Source organism: Lampetra fluviatilis, chromosome 4 (assembly GCF_964198595.1).
Source record: "Lampetra fluviatilis chromosome 4, kcLamFluv1.1, whole genome shotgun sequence".
Lineage (NCBI taxonomy): Eukaryota > Metazoa > Chordata > Hyperoartia > Petromyzontiformes > Petromyzontidae > Lampetra > Lampetra fluviatilis.
Genome location: NC_136278.1, coordinates 29143971 through 29165117, shown reverse-complemented (window position 1 = coordinate 29165117; position 21147 = coordinate 29143971). Strand labels below are relative to the sequence as shown.

Below are 21147 nucleotides of genomic sequence, written 5' to 3'. Positions count from 1 at the left end.
TCTGTGGCCAGATTTCTCGCGTGAAAGTGTCTGCCACTGCCACTGCTGCTGTGAGGAGGACAGCAAGCCTCTCACTCTCTCTCTTGGCCTGTCAGTGGAGATTATCCCGGGTGCCTTGACGTGTGTTCAGTTCTGCAGCAGGCTGGTGGGCTCAAGGGTGTTACAGGGGTCATGACCTACGTACAAACGACTGGAGTTTTTATTTATTTAATTCTGAAGTTAGCCCCACAAAAAAGAACACCCCCCCCCCGCCCGCCCGCCCACCCTGAACCAAGAAAAAAAGTTGTACGAAAGAGCAACGCGGTGGTGGCATGTGGTGCTGGTGTGAAGCCACTGTGACCAACAGAGGCAACCCGGCCCCGGAATGACAGATGGATTCCCGACGGTCAGCCTCTGACATGAGTACTTAAAAAGTCAAAAGTGAGGGAGCAGCCCTGAAATTTCTCGTATTTATGTGAGTGCCCGGATGAAGCTAGTGCGGGGCCTGTAGCATATGTTATAAAGGGGCCCTAAATATAATAAAAAAAAACATAAATATTGAAACGCAATTTTTTTACTTGTGTTATTGGATTTTTGCATTTGCTATACAGCCAGATGATACGACAAATCGTTAAACCTTAAACACCCAGTCGTTCATAAAAGTTGAAGGCAGTATAGTACTGTAGTAATTGAGCAAGTGCAGAATCACTGAACCGTAATTGATAGCTTAAAAGCATTTAGGCCCTTGAAAGTTCGGGGGCCCGTAGCATATGTAGCTACTTTTGCTACTAGGATAATCCGGCACTGAAGTACGTACGTACGTTTAACTTCTTTCACGCCGTGCTAATCGGAGGAGCCTCCGCTCGAGCGAAAATACTCACCCCTCTGGCGGGTATCTTAGCCTACTCTTCCACGCTGGCACAATGTCTTGGAAGCTACGGGAGCACCCACACTTTCACCCCACCGCAGGCGACCTGCTGCGGTGCGGTGCATTTACACATTGACGGGTGGACAACCTGAACCATTTTTTCGACTGCCGGGAGGCAGAGGTCACAACTGGGTACCCGATACCCGTACCCTACCCGATACCCGGCCGGGTACCCGTACCCGGCCGGGTACGTGTACGGGTACCCATTTGTGACCCTGGTGCGGCCGGGTATGCGTACGGGTAAGGAATCCAAACCCGTTTGCGACCTCTGCCGGGAGGTCGAAACGGTGACCTCTGCATTCGGGACACGTAGCGCCCAAACATGTGCCACACTTCAACCCGCATTCTAAACTTCTGACCGCACACGCGGGATAAGTCATTATGTACCCCTCCTATGTGCCCATTAGGTAGACTCTAATCGACTCGGCGCACTGAATAAGTGTGTTTATATGTTTAGTTGTGTTTTTCCAATAGTCTGAACTAGACCTCCATGGAATTTTGGCATTTCAAAATAAACAAGTGATTAATGCTCTACCTCCAGTCGAAGGAGGATTTCGACGGCGATGTGAATGTAATGTGTGTGCTAATGCCCACGCTCATTGCGATTTCTTTCCAACAGCCGTCATCTGCCCGAACCTGCAAATAGAAAAGAAGAAGGAGCCGGGAGAGTTTACACAAGTCCCAGGTAAGTTGTGTTCAACCCATTTCAGTTTTCAAGAGGGAAACTCGGCCATGCCGTGCACATTAAATGATTTATGACGGCTCTGTGAATGTTACGGACAGAACAGCTTGTGTTGAGTACAGCAGACGCGACGTCTCACATTGCCCAATGGAAATTATGAGCCTATAGAAAACCATCATCAGGGCTAAGACAACAACAACAAAACGTTTGCAAGGCTTTTTTTTAGCCCAGAGTCGTGGTCCTAGGACACCCGTCACGATTTGTGTCCCCATCCCAACATTGCTGGCTACATAGCACGCACTCGTGTGTGTCTGTGTGCGCGCGTGTGTGCGTGTGTGTGCTTACGCGCGCGTTTATTAAACTCTATCGTAGCAACCGTACAGTCACGCGTGCCTGTGTTGCTTCTGCCAACGAAGTGTACCAGAGCGAATGTTTCTGTGGGAACTGCCCGAATAAAAAAAATATATATATATATGTGCAATTTGTTAACGTACGAAGGAGTGTATTAATTTGTTGACCTGCACAGGATAACGTTTGAGGTTACGATCTATATTTTAAATTCTCTTGAGAATGGACTTGCTCTTCTCAAAACGAGGCGTCCTTTTTAAAATCCTTTATATTAAGTTCACTTGCTTGCTTGCTTGCGTGCTTACGACCGTGCAAATCTTTCGGTCGTTTTTTAACCCACTTCCCGTGATACAATCGAGCTGACATTTTGCACACAGACTCGTTGTGCGTGACAATTTCTCATCGTGAAAATTGTTTTCCAAAATTTTACACTTCTTAGGTAAATTATTTTTATATTTAATTACCAATTGCTTAATGGTGGCAGGCAATCATCTGACCCATAGGTGGCAGCCATCTCAAGCCAGAGGACGAGAGGACTCTAGCCGCCCGTTTCAAAGACCAATGTGAGCTGGGTTGTGGCCCATTGAACACGCATATAAAGGATTTATAGTGAAAAACTTTGTTTTTACGGGTTAATTTTATTTGATTTCGAACCCCGGCAAATCGATGGGATTAGCTTCACTCGTGGAAGATGATTGGGAGAAAAAAATATGTTGACTGCGTTTAGAGAAAATGTGTTTTTGGCAGAATGTGCCAACACTTATTTAAAAAAAAACCTTCATTCCTCCTAAATATCTCCCTATCAAAATTCTCAGCTCACACAAACGTGGAGGATTCATGAAATTGCAGTGCGACAGGAGGATTGGTAAAAATATGCAACCTTCATTTTCGTGTTAGCCCTGACACGGGCGCCAAGGTCACGCTGCCTGTTCTTTATTTTCACAGATAATATCCTCGCAGCCTGTCAATGTGAAATGAAATGTTTATTGAATGCATAACTACACTCATGAGATGCAGTATAACATTCGAGAGGAGACACTTATTGAAGGTATGCTCAGATCCACACCTGTTCGCCGTACTTTATTTTTTTTCTTTCCGAAAAAAAGTTACGCCGGTCCACTTATGCAGCGCACGTGTGCAGGTGTGCAGGCGTAGGAGGGGTGGCAGCAGCTTGCCAAGGGCTTTCATCCAGCAGTGACCAAGGCTCATGACGGTGATGAGCACAGTGCTGGTCGTGTCATGGGCAGACTTAATAACACGTGCCAGTTATTAACCTAGGGAAACCTCGTGGAGTTTTAAATATACTTTGTTCCTGCTGCATTGGGATTTTTGGCCAATACCATTCGTGAGTGGTTGCCGTGATATTGAAGGAGTCTGCAGTGACCAGAGGAAGCCCATGCAGATGAGGGGCCGACACTCAACACTCCCATCTCTTGGCCACCTCGGAGCCCATAACTTACAACACCTGGAATGCTTTGATAGTCATCGTAGTAGTAACCAGGCCCAAAAACCCTGCTTAGCTTCCTCCATCTCCACGATGGATGACCTCTCGAAATCTTTTTTTGAAAAACTACAAAGATTTTTTATTTTACCAGGTAATAACCCAGCGAGCTATTGAGCTTCATTTTCAGAAGCGACCTGGCCACAAACGAGAGCGCAACAAAGTGGCTTGTCGCGCGTAAATTTATGGCAGCCAAATACCCTCAACGCACCTCCGATGAATGCGGTTGACTACGTACGGTGCGGAAAGAAATTCAACGCAAGCAGCGTTTTAGGTAATGATCCTTCTTCACTGCATGAAATGTCATGACTTAGACACTTTTTTGGTATTAATTGTTATTGCCGAAAGTGCTGAGTTTTGTGTTGTTGTTATAATCGCAAGAGATATGAATTAGTCTTTCCCAGAAGATGCCCTGTGATGATATGCATGTGGCCAATAGTAGCAAGGCCTTGCCGGATTGTCCACACGGTTGGTTAGCCTTGAAACGTGCCATGAATCTGTACGCCATCATCTTCGTGAAACAATTTATATACACTCGGCAGGAGACTAATAGGCGTGTAATTCTTCAGGTCAGTAGTTACCCCTTTTTTAAATATTATAAGAATGATTGAGGTATCATTCCCTGATGAAGGCATTTCATTTCATTTTTTTAGTTTTTCATTTCATTTCATTTTCCCCTCCGTTGGTGGTGTCAATGACTGCATGCATATATTTTTTAAATCATCATATAAAATTGGGTTTTTCAAATTAAGTTGGTAGAGTTTTCAGCCCTCGGAATGAAACTATAATTTTGACTGGCAGGCGCCGACCGTGCAGGAGGACACGCGAGAGAGTGTGCCCCCTCAACTATGGGTTCAAAGAGGTCAATTAAACTATAAACCATGTTTTATTTCACCAGGTCAGGCACATTGAGCAAAATAGCTAGTTTTCAGAAGCGACCTCGCTATCACAAATGATGGCTCAACGAAGTGGCTGATCGTGTGGAAATGTATAGCGGCCAAATACTCTGAAGCACGTGATGTTGATTCTAAATGTGAAGGGAAAAACCGGTGGACCCGGAGAAAAATCCACGCGACCACGGGGAGAACATGCACACTTCAAATATAAAGGCCTCTGGCGACGGGATCGAACCCATGTCCTCCTGGAAACAAGGCGAGGTAGTTAATATCTCGCCACCATGGCAAGAATGTCAGTGGTTTTGTGAATTCTGTTTCCCTAGGCAATTCTCTAACACAGGTGTTCAATGACCTCCGATAGTTCTGAGCGGATTTAGTGTCTCATGACACGACACCAAAAGGTGGATTAAAATTCACGTGGGGAGCGGCAGTGCAACAGTTAGCGCGTTGCGCTACGAACCCGATGAGCCGAGTTCGATTCCCGGCTCACGGCCAACACCAGTGACGAGTGTTTGAATCGGTCCTGGGCAGGTCGACTCAGCTTCAAATGAGGACCTTGTTTGATGTGTAAACATCGTCACTGGGGAGACAAAGGTGGCCGCGCGTGGTTGCTGGTCACCCACCCCCTGTGTGCCGTGCTGGCCTTCACAGGTGCTACTCGCTAACATCGCTGTTAAGGCTAGACGGGAGATCTTTGTCTTTGTCTGTTTCCCAAGACGTTTTTTTTTAACACCGGTGTGCAATGATCTCCGACAGATCTGAGTGGATTCATTGCCATGTGGCGCGACACCAATGCTAGAATTAGAATCAAACAAGGCAACAAGGGCAAACAATTAAGAAGCCGAATGTTACGTGAATATACACAATATTTCAGTTGTGCTTAAAATTGCTGAGTGCCCCTGATGTATATAGTATAGCGTTTCTGTTTGTCTTGGTTGGCGGACAAGTATGCAATGTTGACAATTGCCGGGGGAGAGATACGCATCTTCCCCTAGAAATGTACAATTAGCCAGGCAAAGATATGGATCCCCCCCCACCATCACATTCACGAGGCATCAATCAGCGCATGGGATAATCTACGCATTTCTCGCAGATTGCAGTCGTCCTCCATATTTACCATCAACACCTCCGTCAATTTGCAGACTGTTTGTAATTGCAGAGCGCTCCTTGATTTGTGAGCACGCCAGTCGGCAGTTATATCGCCTCTCTGTCTCTCCCGTCCACGCAACGTGTATGCACATTTGCTGGGATGTGCATTAAACATCCCGTCAAATGAAGTTACCTTTCGATTTAAAGCTTTCGTGACTGCAGGGATTCATCTTCTTGGTTCTTTCGGTAAAGTCACGTAGAAGGGAAATAATAAAATAAATAAAATAAAACATAATAAAATACAATTCTCACGGCGTTTCGTGAAAATATACGCTGCCAAGCTTGGTGGTGTTCATTCAAACGCTGTCTTTCCGACAGACCTGCTCTTCACCTGAGGATGGCTGCTTGCGTTGTGGCCGAAACGTCGTGATAATTGTATTTTACTACGTTTTATTTTATTTTATTATTACCTGTTTTAATACCCCAAAAAATATTCTTGGCATGAACACAAGCAGTGATGCTCGTCAACCTATGCTTGGCGAAGTTGGAATATGGCATCGATCGTGAGTTGATTCGGGAATTACCGGCGTATCGACGGCGGTGCACCGGTGCAGCATAACACACTCGATCCTCATAAACATCTAAACTTGAATCAGCAAATCTGTTTAGCAGTCTTACTTGACCCTGCCGCCAAGTTTGACGCGATTCAGAGGTCAACATTGACCGTTGATTTGGCTCCCGCTGAATCGAAGAACCGTCCGACCAGGTCGAGGGCACGAGGAGTCCAATCTTCGCCTTTGGAACACGGAGCCGGCCAATCGTCATCAGGCTGGGTGCAGCTATACGGCAACAGACTGTGAAACTTCATTTTCAGCCGCTCATGGAACACTCGTCTTCCGACTGCTTCGACACCACGGGAACTGATTTTGACGCACCTCGCAAAATGTTCTGACCGGGGTTGCGAATCGCGGGAAAATATTAAATTATTGAGATTTTTTTTTTTCACCGTGCACCGATCAATCGCCGATACGTTCATATACGGAATTAAACAAAGGGGAGTTCATTTCAGTTGCAGTTATGGAAGCAGCGGTCTGGTGAAAACGCTTTAGTTTGCTCCACTTTAAAATTAAGGAAACCTCTTTGCGTGAGTGACCTTAAATGAAGCCGTATGACTGCTGATGAGGCCCAAGCATGTCAAAACCATTTCAAGAGTTTGGCTTGTTTCAGAAATATTCTGCTGGTTGGCATAAGTCGAAGGGGCCAATGTGCTGATACGCCGATCAACATTTTGTAAGTGTTGTGCAGATACAGAACGCAGACTGTCGTCTTTATGTATTTTATTTACGTGACCGCTGCCCGACAGCGCACAGTGAATTTCGGTGACCGATTCTTACACTGCCACTTGTTGCTTGTGACCGACCAAAACCACATCGGAAAGGGGGAAACAAAAACACACACAACACTTTCCCACTTCTTTAATTGGAATATCGAGTGCCGCATTCGTTTTTTTTTTTGTTACGAAAGGCAAGCACCCACAAATATGAAGCGGCTGACCATTTTTCATGAAAAGCCCCCAAATGTTTAAACTCTGGTAAAACGGACCGTGGCTTCGCCGGCCTAAATGGCCGCGCGCTCGCTCGCTTTGATTCGACCTTTCCTGACCCTCGTGTCTCGCCGCTCGGTAGCCAATTTGAAGGGGGCGGGCTCAGTCAAGGGGATGAAGCGACGATAATTTGAGCCACATTTGCGTTCGAGCGGAGGTGTCTTGAAACGCAACGAGTGCCGAAATGCCCAAACACATCGACTGCCGTAATCGCGTCTACGCACGACTTCTACGGGCTGTGTAGCCTGCAGAGATTCGTGCTTTGGAAAGCCTTAAACTGCCCGTTTGGTTCTGAATTCATGAATCTCACTTGAAAACTTGAGTTTTAAATATATTATTTATGCAATGCACACATGTTTTTTTTTATAATCTAATTACATTTTATTGCTACAAAACTAAAACGGATTTTTCTTTTACCTAATATATCCAATTATCATGCTAAAGCACGCTGCCACTCTTATGCATTCATGGCATGATTTGAACAGAAAGAGGCAAAAAGCGTGTGCCATTACGGATTTTTCTGCACGTAACCACAGAGCTTCAAAGAAGTTCACGCTCACCAGCCTAGCACTGCAAACCAGCCGTGTCCCACTCAGTGCCGATAATAACGCTATATATATGTGTGTGTGTGTGCGCCGTGCCTATGACAAATTCGCCCAGAATGCAGTTGATCCTATCAGACCTCGAAAGTTAAGCAAGGGTGAGCTTGGATCGTGCCTGAGATGGGTGACCACCAAGCATGAAGCAGGTGTCACGGGGATCGCGTGAAGTGGAGTGCAGTGCAGTATCCCCTCGTTCTTCGCGAGGGAGTTGGTTGTGAATAGCACCTTTCATGGATAATGATATCGGCCTATAAAAAAAATTGATAACCTGAAATATATACATCAATAAGCTCTTTAATATGTGACAATTATCATAATAGCAAGTAACTTTGTCTCATCACTTTATCTCCCATCACTTTATCTCATTACTTTCTTTCTCTCTCGATGCGGTCGTGCAGAGCTCCAGATTGGACGGTCAACATCATTAATGTTTGTGTGTTGAACGTCTTTCGCACCGTACGTAGCCAACCGTGCTAATTGGAGGTGTGAGGGGAAGGACGACACATTTAACACGAAAATAAGTTCCGAAGAAACTCGTTTTAAATCTAGGTATAAAAGTGCATAGCCCCAGTGGCTTCCTAATATCGGACGGAAGAGCGTTCCAGACGGCCTCAGAAGCGCATCTGAAAGCGCGCGATGCGGCGACCGTCCTTGTTCAATGGCCAGCCACAATACGTTGAGCGATCCCAACCCCTCAGTGTCCGGTCACCCGTCAGTCTGAGCAGAGGAATGGGGGTTGAGAACAAACCAACGGGTGATATTATCCAGTGTTGGGGGATCAAAACCCAACAGACAATTTCACCCCGAGTGTCTGTGGTCAAATGTTTGTAAATACAGACCGGACCAATGTCAGTGTGAATGAAACTGGGCAGTAGGGCAAATGTCATTGATCCACATTTGTCCTTTGAGGCGGGGTTGGGGGGAAAAGAAGGGGGAATGGTTCTTGGAATTGGAGGATACGAAAGGCTGCCACCACGAGGTGCTGAGTGAAGCGCACTTCGACAAGACACCAGAAAGTAAATTTAAAGCCCCCCACCCCCTCCCCCCCCGGTTATTTTTGCCTCAATACGATACTCAAACTGTAATGCCTGTGGCGCTGAGCGCCTCCCATTTTATTTTTGAGTCGGATCGCAATCCGCAGGCGTCAGGGGGAAAAAAAAGACATACGGAATGCCTCCGAAATTAGACATCTCGGAGCAAGTCGAGAGCAGGCCTGCTCTCCACCAAAATGAGCCATCAACTTGAACACAGATGCAAATGCCATTCCATCCAACATTAGCACCAAACGTCACTTATCACTCCGTGGGTTTACACGACTGCACCGGCTAGCTCTCGGAAGTGTGTTTGAGGCTCGTGCGTTACGCACTCCTCCTGTCGAAAACTTTCCCTTCGGTTTCTGGACAAGTTCCCGGGCAGGCGGGGAGCGAATCGCAGGAGCACATCGTGTGCTGAAATACTCCCGCAGAACAACCTGAAAACGCGCACAGAAAAGCTATCGAAATGACCGCAAACTGTTAGGTTATGTTTTTTTCTTGTTGGGTCGTGTGTATGGCATGAATGCATGCTTTATTTAGGAGTATTGAGGGTAAATTTAATGTTGGACTTCATACTCTTAGGTTGTTTCGGTAAAGTCACGTAGGTAAAAATACTTAATAAAAATAATATCAATAATAATAGAAATAAAAAATAAAAATGATAAATCACGACGTTTCGGAGGCAACACAAGTCTCCTTGTGTTGCCTCATGTGTTGCCTCCAAAACGTCGTGATTTATTATTTTTATTATTATTTCTATTATTTTTATTATTTATTTTTACCTACGTGACTTTACCGACAAAACCTAAGAGTATGAATCCTTGCAGTCACGAAAGCTTCAAATCTAGAATGAATGTTGGACATTGACCAAGCGTTTCAGGTCCTGGTCTTTTTTTGTTTGAATGGACTACTAGTTGGAATTGCTTCGGCTGCAAGATTTATGGCACTCTGCCTACGACAACGAGAAGAGAATGGCAAATATGTCATTTGCTGTTATTTTTGTGTTGGCCCCTTGCCCTAATAGAGACACGTAATAGTTGGCAACCTCCACATGCGAGGAGAGATCACGCACACCAGTGTATCTTACAAAGTTCCAACTTCAAGCACAATGAATGGGTTCTTACAAAGTGTGAGATGCTTCATTTCTCTGTGACAATAACCATTATAACTTGAGACAGGCTTGTGTTTTCACACGTTTGAATGCTTTGAAATTTTACGCGGTACCAATTTGGTGGTGCACGTTGAAAGTGTAATCTCTGTGTTGGGAATTTGGCATATTGATGAATGCTTTCGAGTATTTGCCTTGAAGGCTATAAAAAAATACGAGTCAGTTTCAAGGCAACTAAATTATAGCCACAGAATCCGACGACCATAACATTTAACAGAAGCATAATCTGGGCTGTCGCAGTGTGTAACACATCCTCGATTGTTCTTGTAATTCCGTTTCCTTGAAATCGACTTTAGCAAATTGTCATGTTATTTTACGGCAATATTAGAATACTTTCTAAGTAGGGATTTTATGATCATTTATCCCAAGAACAATGCTCTCCGACTCGCTCGTGAAGCATAACAAATAGGCCTGTGACGTCAATTCCTGCGCTAAAGACGACGCGTCTAATAGGACTGATTGTACGCCACGTGTGCCCAATTTCGGGCGGATGCTGCGCTTAATGCTGCGATTGAGAAAACGGAGTAAACATGCAAATGAGACGTGACAAATGATAACAATTCATTGTTGAGTTCAACCGTGACCCCGCATCGGGGCATTTAATTTCATTTCACGTGGGGATGTTGAGTAAAGCTTAAAGGTGCGGTCCTAAAATGTCTTGCTCATGCCACTTGCCGGTAGAAAGGCCTCCACTAGATGGAGCTCAAGAGAAGCCCTCTGGAGCGTATTTGACCTGCCCTCCCCTGGCTGCTGGCCAACCAATTTTGGAAGAGGAGGGAGTACCCACACTTTACCCCACCACATTTGACCTGCAGATCGATTGTGCAGTTCCCATGGGTACTGTCGGGTGGACAAGGGCACGGTGATTAATGAAACGTAACCGTTGTTTCAACTGTCACGCCAGCAGATCAAATCCAGTGTGCCAACCATTACACCACGACAGCATCCCTTGTGGGGTGCCACGATGGAGAGATGTTAACTACCTCCCCTGGTATACAGGAGGTCGTGGGTTCGATCCCGACCCTGCGTTTGCATGTTCTCCCCGCGGTTCGTGTGGATTTTTATTCGGGTCTTCCATATCCCCCCCCCCCCCCGCATTTAGAATCAACATCAACGTGCATTTCGAGTATTTGGCTGCTATACATTTACACGCGATCGGCCACTTTCGCTGAGCTATCATCACCCGTGGCCACGTCGCTTCTGAAAACGAGCTACATAGCTCGGTGTGCCTTACCTGATAAACAAAAAATAGTTTAACCCGAACAAAGGAGGCAGTGTCGTTGTGCGTTGTGGTCATCCGTGGTGGTGGTGGCGGCGGCGGTGGTGGTGACGTCGTTGTCTGTGACGCAGGCTTTGACCTCATGGAGCGGTTTGAGCTGCTGGACCAATCGGCCCTCAAGGAAACTCGGGGCCCGAAGGGACACACGTCGCTGCGCCTTGGGAGTGTGCCGCTCGTCCAGCTTACCGAGTAAGCCGCCCGCACTTCTTTCTTTTCCTCCTGAGCGCTCGCGGTTATCCTCGTAGCGGCGGCGATGCCGGCGGTTTTGGGCCTAAACCGTCAGACAAAGACGGTGGTCACCGCATCGCCGCGCGCTTTCGGATGCGCTTTTGCTGGCCGTCTGGAACGCTCTTCCTTCCGATGTGAGGAAGCCACTGGGAAGCTATGCACTTTTCTGGATTGTTAAACTAATTTCTTGAGAACTGACTGTTGTATTTAGTTTGCTGTCCTTCCCCCACACCTCCGATTAGCATGGTTGGCTTCGTACAGTGCGAAAGAAGTTCAACATAAATCTTGACTTAAAGCTTTCGTGACTGCAGGAATTCATATTGTTGGGTCTTTTGGTAAAGTCACGTAGATAGGTTCAAAGAAAATGACAAAAAAATAACAAAAAACTACGACGTTTCAATCGACGTTTCAATCGCAACGCCTGTGTTTCGATCGCAACGTCATTGTTTTTTGTTATTTTTTTGTTATTTTTTTTGAAGCTATCTACGTGACTTCACCGAAAGACCCAATAATATGAAGTTCAACATACACGCATATATGTGTTGGCGGTGGGTATAGAGCACGCAGGGAGGAGGAGGGGGGGGGGAAGTTACGCCTCCGCTGAAGTTTCATATATCTCTTCTCTCTTTCTTTCGTATGGCATTTCAAGAGTAACTGACAAAACATTAGAACTGTGCGTTGACTTTGGTAATCCATTTGATGGCATCGGGAGTCTCTCTCTTGATTTAAAGCGTATGTACCTCCTGTGGGTTTAGCGAATAATGGGGAGAGTGGCAGGGCTACGTGACGACACAGATAGCGGTTCATCACCCGTGCACAATTAGGGGCGATTCTTTTTCCACCCTCCGTTTCGATCACTGCTAAGCGCAGCCCATTTTATTCTAAGCAGGATAAAGCCAGCGCTATCTCTATCCTGCGTCGGGCCTTCGATGAGTTCATGTTTTGTATGACGACACGGGTTCACGGTTCACCACGAATGAAAAATGTCAGGTTTGTGGTTCACCAAGGGAAGGTTAAAGTGTCTCTGCCGTGTCGTACCTGAAGCGTTCTGCATTCGGACGGCGCGTCGTGCTTCACCGTGAATCTGACATCGTTCGCACAATCAACTTCGCAGAGATTTTCCGCCAATACAGCGGCAACTATGAGATGTACTCGCTGGCCCACAAAAAAAAGTCAGGACACATAGGGTGATTCTATTTATTTTAGTAAATCACGTACGGTGATTTCCTTTAATTTGACAAATGTTCAAACTGGATTCCAATAACATTAAGCATGCGTGAATTCTGTGTTTAAAAAAATGTGAGACTTTGTTCTTAAGATTACAGCTGTCTTCTTCAAACCACATAAAAAAATCGAACTGAAATTGGTCGTCTTGCAATTTTTTATTCCATATTTAAATATCATCTGAAAAAGGAAGAAGAAGCATACATATTAATAATGGTAATGGATAAAATATAAACTTAAATATTAAACTATAAAAACTTGTTAATGCCAGCATTAAAATAAATGAAATAGCCCTGTGTCCCGGATATTGCACCACCCTCTATATAGTGCGATATAGGTCCGTGATAAAAGTGTCATCCGTGTTCCAAACTAAGTCCATTTTGTGATCATATTTTTATTTCCTAAGTAATATATGCGTAATAAACGACTGGACCACGATGTCTGGCTCAGTGTCCTTTATTATTCGGTTCGTGCTGTACACCCACACGGCTGTCTTTACTCTGTAGCTTCTCCACGGTGCTGACTCCAATGTCGGCCCGATCCACAACAGCAGCTCCGCTGCTGTTTCTCTCACACAGCCCCCCTTGGCTATACTCTCTGCTGCTCTTCTCCCTCCGCAGCTCTCACAGCTTCTTGCTCTCTCTCTCTCTCTCTCCGCAGCTCCTCCTGGCAGCCACACCGCTGCCTCTAACAAGCAGCCCCCTCTCTCTCTCTCTCCGCAGCTCCTCCTGGCAGCCACACCGCTGCCTCTAACACGCAGCCCTCCTGGCTGTCTCCTCCCCAGCTGCATACCACTCCGCAGCTTCCTCTTATCTTCGGGGTTGGCTCCCGATCGCCGTCGGCGCCCCCCCCTCTCTACACTTGCCCGCGTGGCCTCACTCTTTTCCGCTCACACCCCGACTACCTTCCCCTTCCGGTTTACCCGCTTAAAGCCCCGAACCTTACCCCCACGTCACATGACTCCACCCCCCGTGACGTCACCTCCGGAAGGTCGCTTACGCCCGCATTACACCACCCTCCCCCGTAGAAAAATCCCAGCCGACCTCGGCTGACCAATAGCAAATCGTAATGCGGCGAACCGAGCTTCCCCCCCTAAAGGACACTAAGCATATAATGTAACAGCAAGAACAACAACAACGCAATCAACATCAACGATCGTACAAAAGCATGCAATAAATACAACTGTAAGAAAAAAATAACAAGACAGCAACAATCAACGAAACGTAAGCGATTTGGAACGTGTGCGGGTCGCCGGCCCGTCCCGGACGGTCGGCGGCCCACTCGCAGAACGGGAACGCGATGAAAGTCGAGGAACGACAGGGGGTAATCCCCCTGTCGCAGCTGGAAGTCCACCGCCGTCCCGTGTCTCTAAAGAGTTAGTCTTGGGCTTGTCCTGTGACCGTGCCCGCAGCTGGGTCGGAAGGGCTGCAGGGCTCGAAGGTCCCGCAGACCTGGCAGGCGTCCTCCGAGCAGGGCCCCTCGTCCCCCGCAATGTCACGGCCGGCCTGTTTCGGAGGATCTTTAGCCGACTTGACCGGTGCCGAGGCCTCCTGCTGCGGCGGAGCCGGGAAGCGGGCCCAGCAGTCTCTGGCGTAGTGGCCCCTACGCCCGCAGCGGAAACATTCGGCCTCGTTGCGCCGAAGCGCAGGCCTCGCCTCCTGACGGCCCCGTTCTGGTAGCACCGCGCGCGGTCTCGGCCCGCCGCGTCCCGTCCATGGAGCGGAGGCGGCCGTCAGTTGTTGAGGGCCCCGGTCATCCGGAACATAGACGGCCTGCGCAGGGTTCCATCCCAGCGCATCCCCATCTTTGACGGGCCCCCCCGTCCACGCCGTCACTTGTTTCCAGCGACGGAGGTTGAATTGCGCATCGAGACACTTAGCAGCCATCCGGGAAGTTAGCTTCTCATGCCCACACACAGGCATGGGGATCCCTAGATCCCGAGACAGCTCCAACATTTTCCCTAATATGAGAGGCTCAAGCAGGTCCTGTGGCGTCTCAGGATAAGCTGCCATGGCCAGCTCCAGCACCGCACCCCTGAACGCCACGGGCGACTCCTCTGGTGCTCGTTGTCGTTGAGCGAATCGCCGATGCGCATCATCTGGTGGCTCATAAGCATCGGCCATTTCTTGAAAAACACCACATAAAGTTGCCTTCTTATCGGTCGCTATGGAACGGAAGAATCGGACAGATTCGTCGTCCAGGAGAGTCGGCAACACCTCCAAAGCCTCCGCATCGGTCCATCTTGCTGTGCGTACCGCCGCCAAGAAGCGGCAGGCGAACGCGCTCCAGTCCCCACCGACGGAAAATTCTTTAACCGTTGTAAGGTGGCGACTCCGACTCCTCTTCCCGCCGTCTTCCAATGGTGGTGGTTGTGATGGCAAATTCAAAATGGCGTCGGCCCGCGGCGTGGCCAAGATGGCGGTTTGGCGCCACGGAGCGCGCAAAATGGCGGCCTCTTGCCGCGTGGGCAATGGCGGCGGCAGGACAGGCAACGTGGCGGCCCGCGGAGCACCACTTGCATCATCCATCGTCCCTGGCGCGACGAGATGGCATAGATGCGCCAGGACGTCCTTAAGTGCCTCCAGTTGTACCGCCATCGCTTGCCATCGTTGATCCGCGTCTGATGATGTCGACGGACCCGCCACCGCGCCAACATCCTCCACTCCCGTTCCCGTGGTCGCCTCAGCCTGGCTCTCCTCCACCACCCCAACAGGATCCGTGGTTGGAGGGAGTTCGTCGTCGTCGGACGAAGAAGCCGATGCAGGCGCCGGATTAACTTTCTTCCTCACTTGTTTCGACATGCCGTTGCACTTCCGACACCAGTGTAATAAACGACTGGACCACGATGTCTGGCTCAGTGTCCTTTATTATTCGGTTCGTGCTGTACACCCACACGGCTGTCTTTACTCTGTAGCTTCTCCACGGTGCTGACTCCAATGTCGGCCCGATCCACAACAGCAGCTCCGCTGCTGTTTCTCTCACACAGCCCCCCTTGGCTATACTCTCTGCTGCTCTTCTCCCTCCGCAGCTCTCACAGCTTCTTGCTCTCTCTCTCTCTCTCTCCGCAGCTCCTCCTGGCAGCCACACCGCTGCCTCTAACAAGCAGCCCCCTCTCTCTCTCTCTCCGCAGCTCCTCCTGGCAGCCAAACCGCTGCCTCTAACACGCAGCCCTCCTGGCTGTCTCCTCCCCAGCTGCACACCACTCCGCAGCTTCCTCTTATCTTCGGGGTTGGCTCCCGATCGCCGTCGGCGCCCCCCCCTCTCTACACTTGCCCGCGTGGCCTCACTCTTTTCCGCTCACACCCCGACTACCTTCCCCTTCCGGTTTACCCGCTTAAAGCCCCGAACCTTACCCCCACGTCACATGACTCCACCCCCCGTGACGTCACCTCCGGAAGGTCGCTTACGCCCGCATTACATATGTATGAAATCGTAAACTCAATAGGTAAAGTTCGAAATAAATACCGATGATCCATTGAATCTTCGCTTCGCAAAATTGTCTCTGGAGTAACTGTGAGGAGTTGTCACAGCTCTTGCAATGATTTCCCGTGTAAATTGTAGCATGCGCGTTAGAGGCATTATGCATTGTAAGGTTGCAATCATTAGTCGAATCACAGTTGAGTCAACTGAACTTGGTGAACTTTTAAGCAGTCTCACTTCTGCTGCGAGTAAAGCAGTGCACAGACAATTGCGATCACAATGTGAAAATACAATTACAGAGTTATGGGAGATTGATATCGCGATAATGGCCAAAACATGAAATCTGATCTCGTACAGTATTGTGCAATAAAAAAAACCCCCTCCATCGCAGAAACCCTCAAATTTCCCATCTGTTCAAGGGCGTTGACGTTTCCCCCTCACCCCCCCCTGGTCAGTCCGTGCATCTTGGGAGCTTGCTGTGAACGTGCCAGACTGAGAACAGCAGACATTACATCACCGTAGCACTCTTTGTGGGGGTGGTTTGAAGCATCTGCACAGGGGGGCAGGGGCGTTGGTGGTGGTGGTGGTGGTGTTGTGGGAGGAAGGCGTGGGGGACCTTTACAGAGTGCTAGGTAGACTGTGAAGAAGGCTGCCAGTTCTCAGAGTCAAATGTTCCACTCGCACGCCTCCTGGGTAATGAAAAAAATGTTTGTGGTGGCAGACACATTGCTCCTCGAGTGAACAACGGTCTTCAGGCATAACCCGACGAAAAAGAGAGCCATTCACAATGTATTATTTTTGATTCGGTGCAGGTAAATCCAATAAGAATGAAAACAATGCTACGTTGTCAACGGAAGTAACAGGTCTGAAAAATGGATTTGCCGCACTGCAACTGTGTAATCAAGAGAGGAATGGACCGTGAATCACCAAACTTTGAAGCATTTATTTATTTTTCCAAGTGAATAGTCACGATGCAGGGGACTGTGAGTCATAAACGCAGTGCGACTTTAAAGAGTGCCCGCTGATGAGTTGAGCGAAACATATGCATCCACAACGTGCAATGTGTAATATTATAATAATAGAAAACAACTTACAGCCCTCTTCGTCAATCCACTGCTGGATGAAGCCCTCCCCATGCAGTGTCCGGTCATGGTAGTCGTTTGACCGTATTTCCCAGTGCTGGTCAGTGTGTATTGGTGAAGAGGAGGGGGGAGGAGGAGGGGGGAGGACGGGGAGTGTGGGATTAGTTTAGGACTAAACGAGGACTACTTCGTATGTTATTTAATAATAATATTATTTGCAGCCAGAGCCAGAAATCGAACTCACCGGGTTCACAGAGCAGTCCTCCAATGCCCCTCCCCCGAAATGTAATGCATAACACACACACACCAATGTAGAATACAAAGACAAAGACCCCCACCGTCTAGCCTTAACAGGCTGTTGGGGCAAGTGCTGTTAGCGGGCACCTGTGAAGGCCGGCACAGCAGACGAGGGGGTGGATGGCCAGCACCAAGCCCGGCCGCCTTTGTCTCCCTGGTGGCGATATTTACATGCCGCACCGGGTACTCAATTGAGGCTGAGTCGACCGAGGGGAGGCCCAGAACGAGTTCAAATAATCGTCACCGTTGTTGGCCGTGAGCGAAAATTGAACTCGGGTCTCCGGGTTCGTAGCGCAGCGCAGCGCTAACCGCTGCACAACTACTCACAACCGCCCACAGGCTACAATTGCACTGTCACGCGCAGTCTCTGCGTGTGTACAATTTCGGGTGCGATGTGCGAGAATGGTAGCACACTTGTCCTCCCTTCCGAAGCGCGTCAAGAGATGTTTCGCGTTCACAGAACCGAAGGCTTAACGACTCCTGTGGATTTGCCGTGAGGAGTCCTGCTGTGCGGTGAGGATGAGGCTGTCCGTCGAAGAGCCGCACCAATGTTCATCTTCTTTCGTACGGCTGGTGTAGATGGAGCGCAACGACTACAATTTCACATTCAGGCTGTCAAGCCAGACAACCGCGTCAGGAGCATTGGCGGGATGTCTCGTGTCGTGTTTGTCGATCGGGCATTACAGGAGAGGTTTTTTTTCATATCCATTTGTGGAAGCGGTTTATGGTGGACCATGAGCTTCGTGGAAGATCAAACCCAGAGGGACATTTTGCGTTGGGTCTTTCGCAAGGTTGAATTGTGTGCGCACGATTGACTGGGACGCAAGCCTCTCCGCATCTTCAATTTACTCTCCCCTTGTCCACCCTGCAATTGCTTGCTCATGCCGCAGCGAAAGGAGTGTATGTATGTGTAAGGACAGTCGAGTCAACCTACGGTGTGAGTGGACTAGTGGCCACGGGAGGTAATGACAGAGGAGTCAGCCTGTAGTGTGATTGGACTAGTGGCCACGGGAGGTAATGACATGGGAGTCAGCCTGCAGTACGAATGGACTAGTGGCCACGGGAGGTAATGACAGGGGAGTCAGCCTGTTATAGGAATGGACTGGTGGCTTTGGAAGAGGACGCTGGAGTCAGCTGGTAGAGCGAGCGGTCTAGAACCAACGAGAAGGTTCGGGAATGGGGGCGTGGCCTCGGATCGTATAAAAGGAAGATGCGCGGGAGACTCGGGGCTGTTGCAGTGGGGGTCTCCACCTGTCCAGGTGTGAGCACGTGGCTCCTTAAATAAAGAAACCATCTCAAGACAAGTGCGCCGAAGTTCGTCTTAACATATGCATCTTGAACTTCTTTCGCAACGTACGTAGCCAACCATGCTGATCGATGGTGCGGGGACAGGACGAGAAATTAAACACAAAAAGCACTAAAAAAGAAATTAGTTTTCAATCGAGAGCGGGAGTCACCCACAGTATTCACGACCACACGCCGCCTGCCGATCGACTCACTGTGGTGCGCCCATTTACACCGCTGGTTGGACAGGTGGTTGGGTGGTTGGGGGCGATGGGGGTGGGTGGATTTAAGAAACCTGCCCCTATTGTTTCAATCGTCTCGCAGCGAGATCAAATAAAACCCGCGAAATCTGAATTGCAAGGCGGTCAGCGTGTTAACCATCACACCACGGCCATAGCCCCCCCACCCCCCCCAACTGTACCGGCTGAATCGGTGTGCAGCAGCAGCGGCAGCAGCGTGGCAGAAACAGTCGCTGGAATCTTTTTGTTCACGAAAAAACCCCGTTCAGGAAGTCTACAGTCTGCGTCAGATTTCTCAACCGAAAACTCCCACGTTTTAGTTTCTCAAGTCGTGTCTGCAAACAAAACCCCAGTGATTCAGGCCTTCGCTGGGATGCACGCCAGATGCCTTCTCGCTCACTGTAAATCTGATTCCCCCCCCCCAGTCCACCTCTTTTGTGTGTAGCTCTCGCCCAGAATGAAAATTGAAGTTGACTGCAGTGAATACGAATCTCGATGTCATTGAGCTTCCAAAAGTGACCGAGTGAAAATTTCACTTTGATTCGTGTGCGCAGCCAACAGTTACAAAGCACTGCGCTGTCACGTCCGAGATTACGTAACTTCTTCCGATAAATTGTGAAGTTTCCTTAGCCATCCAGCATGGCTGTGGCAATTCCGTGGCAGGCTGTCAGGCATAAATATTAGTTATCTATGGGCGGCATTAAAGCGTTTCTTCTGTGACCTGGTATCTTTGGGTTCATTGGTCTTGGCATGCATTTTCAATTACATTGCCTCTTTTTTTTTGTCTGTGCATTTCATTCCCAGGCATGTCTTTCCACAAGGTCTCCCGGATGAGTACACGTTCCTAACGACATTCAGATTCAGAAAAACTTCAAAAACAGATGACTGGTACATCTGGCAAGTCATAGACAAGTATGGTATTCCACAGGTGCGTAGCACAAGTTGCATCTGCTTGGCTTTTTGTTTCACACACACGCACGTGCGCGGCGTTTTGAATGTGTACGGAATAATTCGCCCACGGAGCACATGGCAAATATGCAACGAAGTTGATTCAAAATAGCTCACCAAATAATGCAGCATGTGAAATTAAAAACAATCATTTCCCAGATTCTGCGTGTTTAATAATTTCACCAGATGCACTACACGTGGTAAATATAAGGGGAGTATTTTATTTTGCTCCAACAATTTCCCATGTGTAATTAAAACCACTGGCTATGAAAATAGCCACGACCAAAAAAGGTTGAAGTGGAAATACCTTCCTAAATTTTATTTATTCAAGTAAAAGCACCTTTTTTTTTTCATCAGGCACAGCTGACATCCTGGTGATGACAGTTGCAATGCAACACTTTATCGCCATCTCCAAACACAAAACAGGGTCATCGTCTTTGTTCTTAGATGGGAGGCTTGGGCTTTGAGGTGGGCAGGAGATGAGAGTACTGCAATAGATTCTTAAATATATTTTGTGTGGGTCTTTGACGTTTACATCCTCAATTGCGTGGTGGATTTATCTCCAGGTGTTCCAGTAATCCTCGCACGAGCCAATGACTCATGCATGCAATTGGCGTAATGCAACCCCCCCCTCCCAAAAAAATAACATTCTGAGACTCAAGTGAGGTTTTCTTGGGTAACTAAATGGCATTTGTATTTCTTGCATTTTTGTACGTTATCCCCTTTGACCAAACCACCTGGAATGCACCCGATAACATCAGATCTCGGAAGCTAAGCAGGCTCGGGAAGGGACAGTGCTTGGGTGTCAGGTGTTGTAGCGTGCCGGGGGCTGTGGTGAAGCTGGAGGGAGCAGTGTGGCAAAATTACTCCTTTGCCTGCGCTCCTATGCTCCCGCATCTACAGTCTCCCCGCCATCACTGCCGCAGTGGCGAGCTGCTGAGTGCCTCGCCTGCTATACAGGAGGTCGTGGGTTCGATCCCGACCCTGCGTTTGCATGTTCTCCCCCGCGGTCTTGTGGATTTTTAATCTGGTCTTCCGTGGTTTTCCCCCCGCATTTAGAATCAACATCAACGTGCATTTCGAGTATTTTTGGCTGCTGTACATTTACACGCGATTGGCCACTTTCGCTGAGCTATCATCACCCGTGGCCGCGTCGCTTCTGAAAAAGAGCTACATAGCTCAGTGTGCCTTTGCGTGTGCTCCGCGTGGTCGCGTGGATTTTCCTGCCGGTCCTCCGGTTTTACGCCCCTTCGAATCCATCACGCGTTTCGAGTATTTTGGCTGCTAGAAAATGTGCCCGCGACGATAAGCCACTT

The 21147-nt window shown here is 48.5% G+C and overlaps 1 protein-coding gene across 1 annotated transcript in view; it reads left to right on the top strand.

The window, feature by feature from the left end:
* Nucleotides 1–21147, top strand: part of LOC144931407 (uncharacterized) — a 168005-nt gene that overhangs the window by 7586 nt on the left and 139272 nt on the right. The window contains exons 3-5 of the mRNA XM_078855213.1: nucleotides 1527–1592; nucleotides 11181–11298; nucleotides 19688–19811. Coding sequence (XP_078711339.1) covers nucleotides 1527–1592; nucleotides 11181–11298; nucleotides 19688–19811 — 308 coding nt within the window. The remainder of the gene's footprint in view (nucleotides 1–1526; nucleotides 1593–11180; nucleotides 11299–19687; nucleotides 19812–21147) is intronic.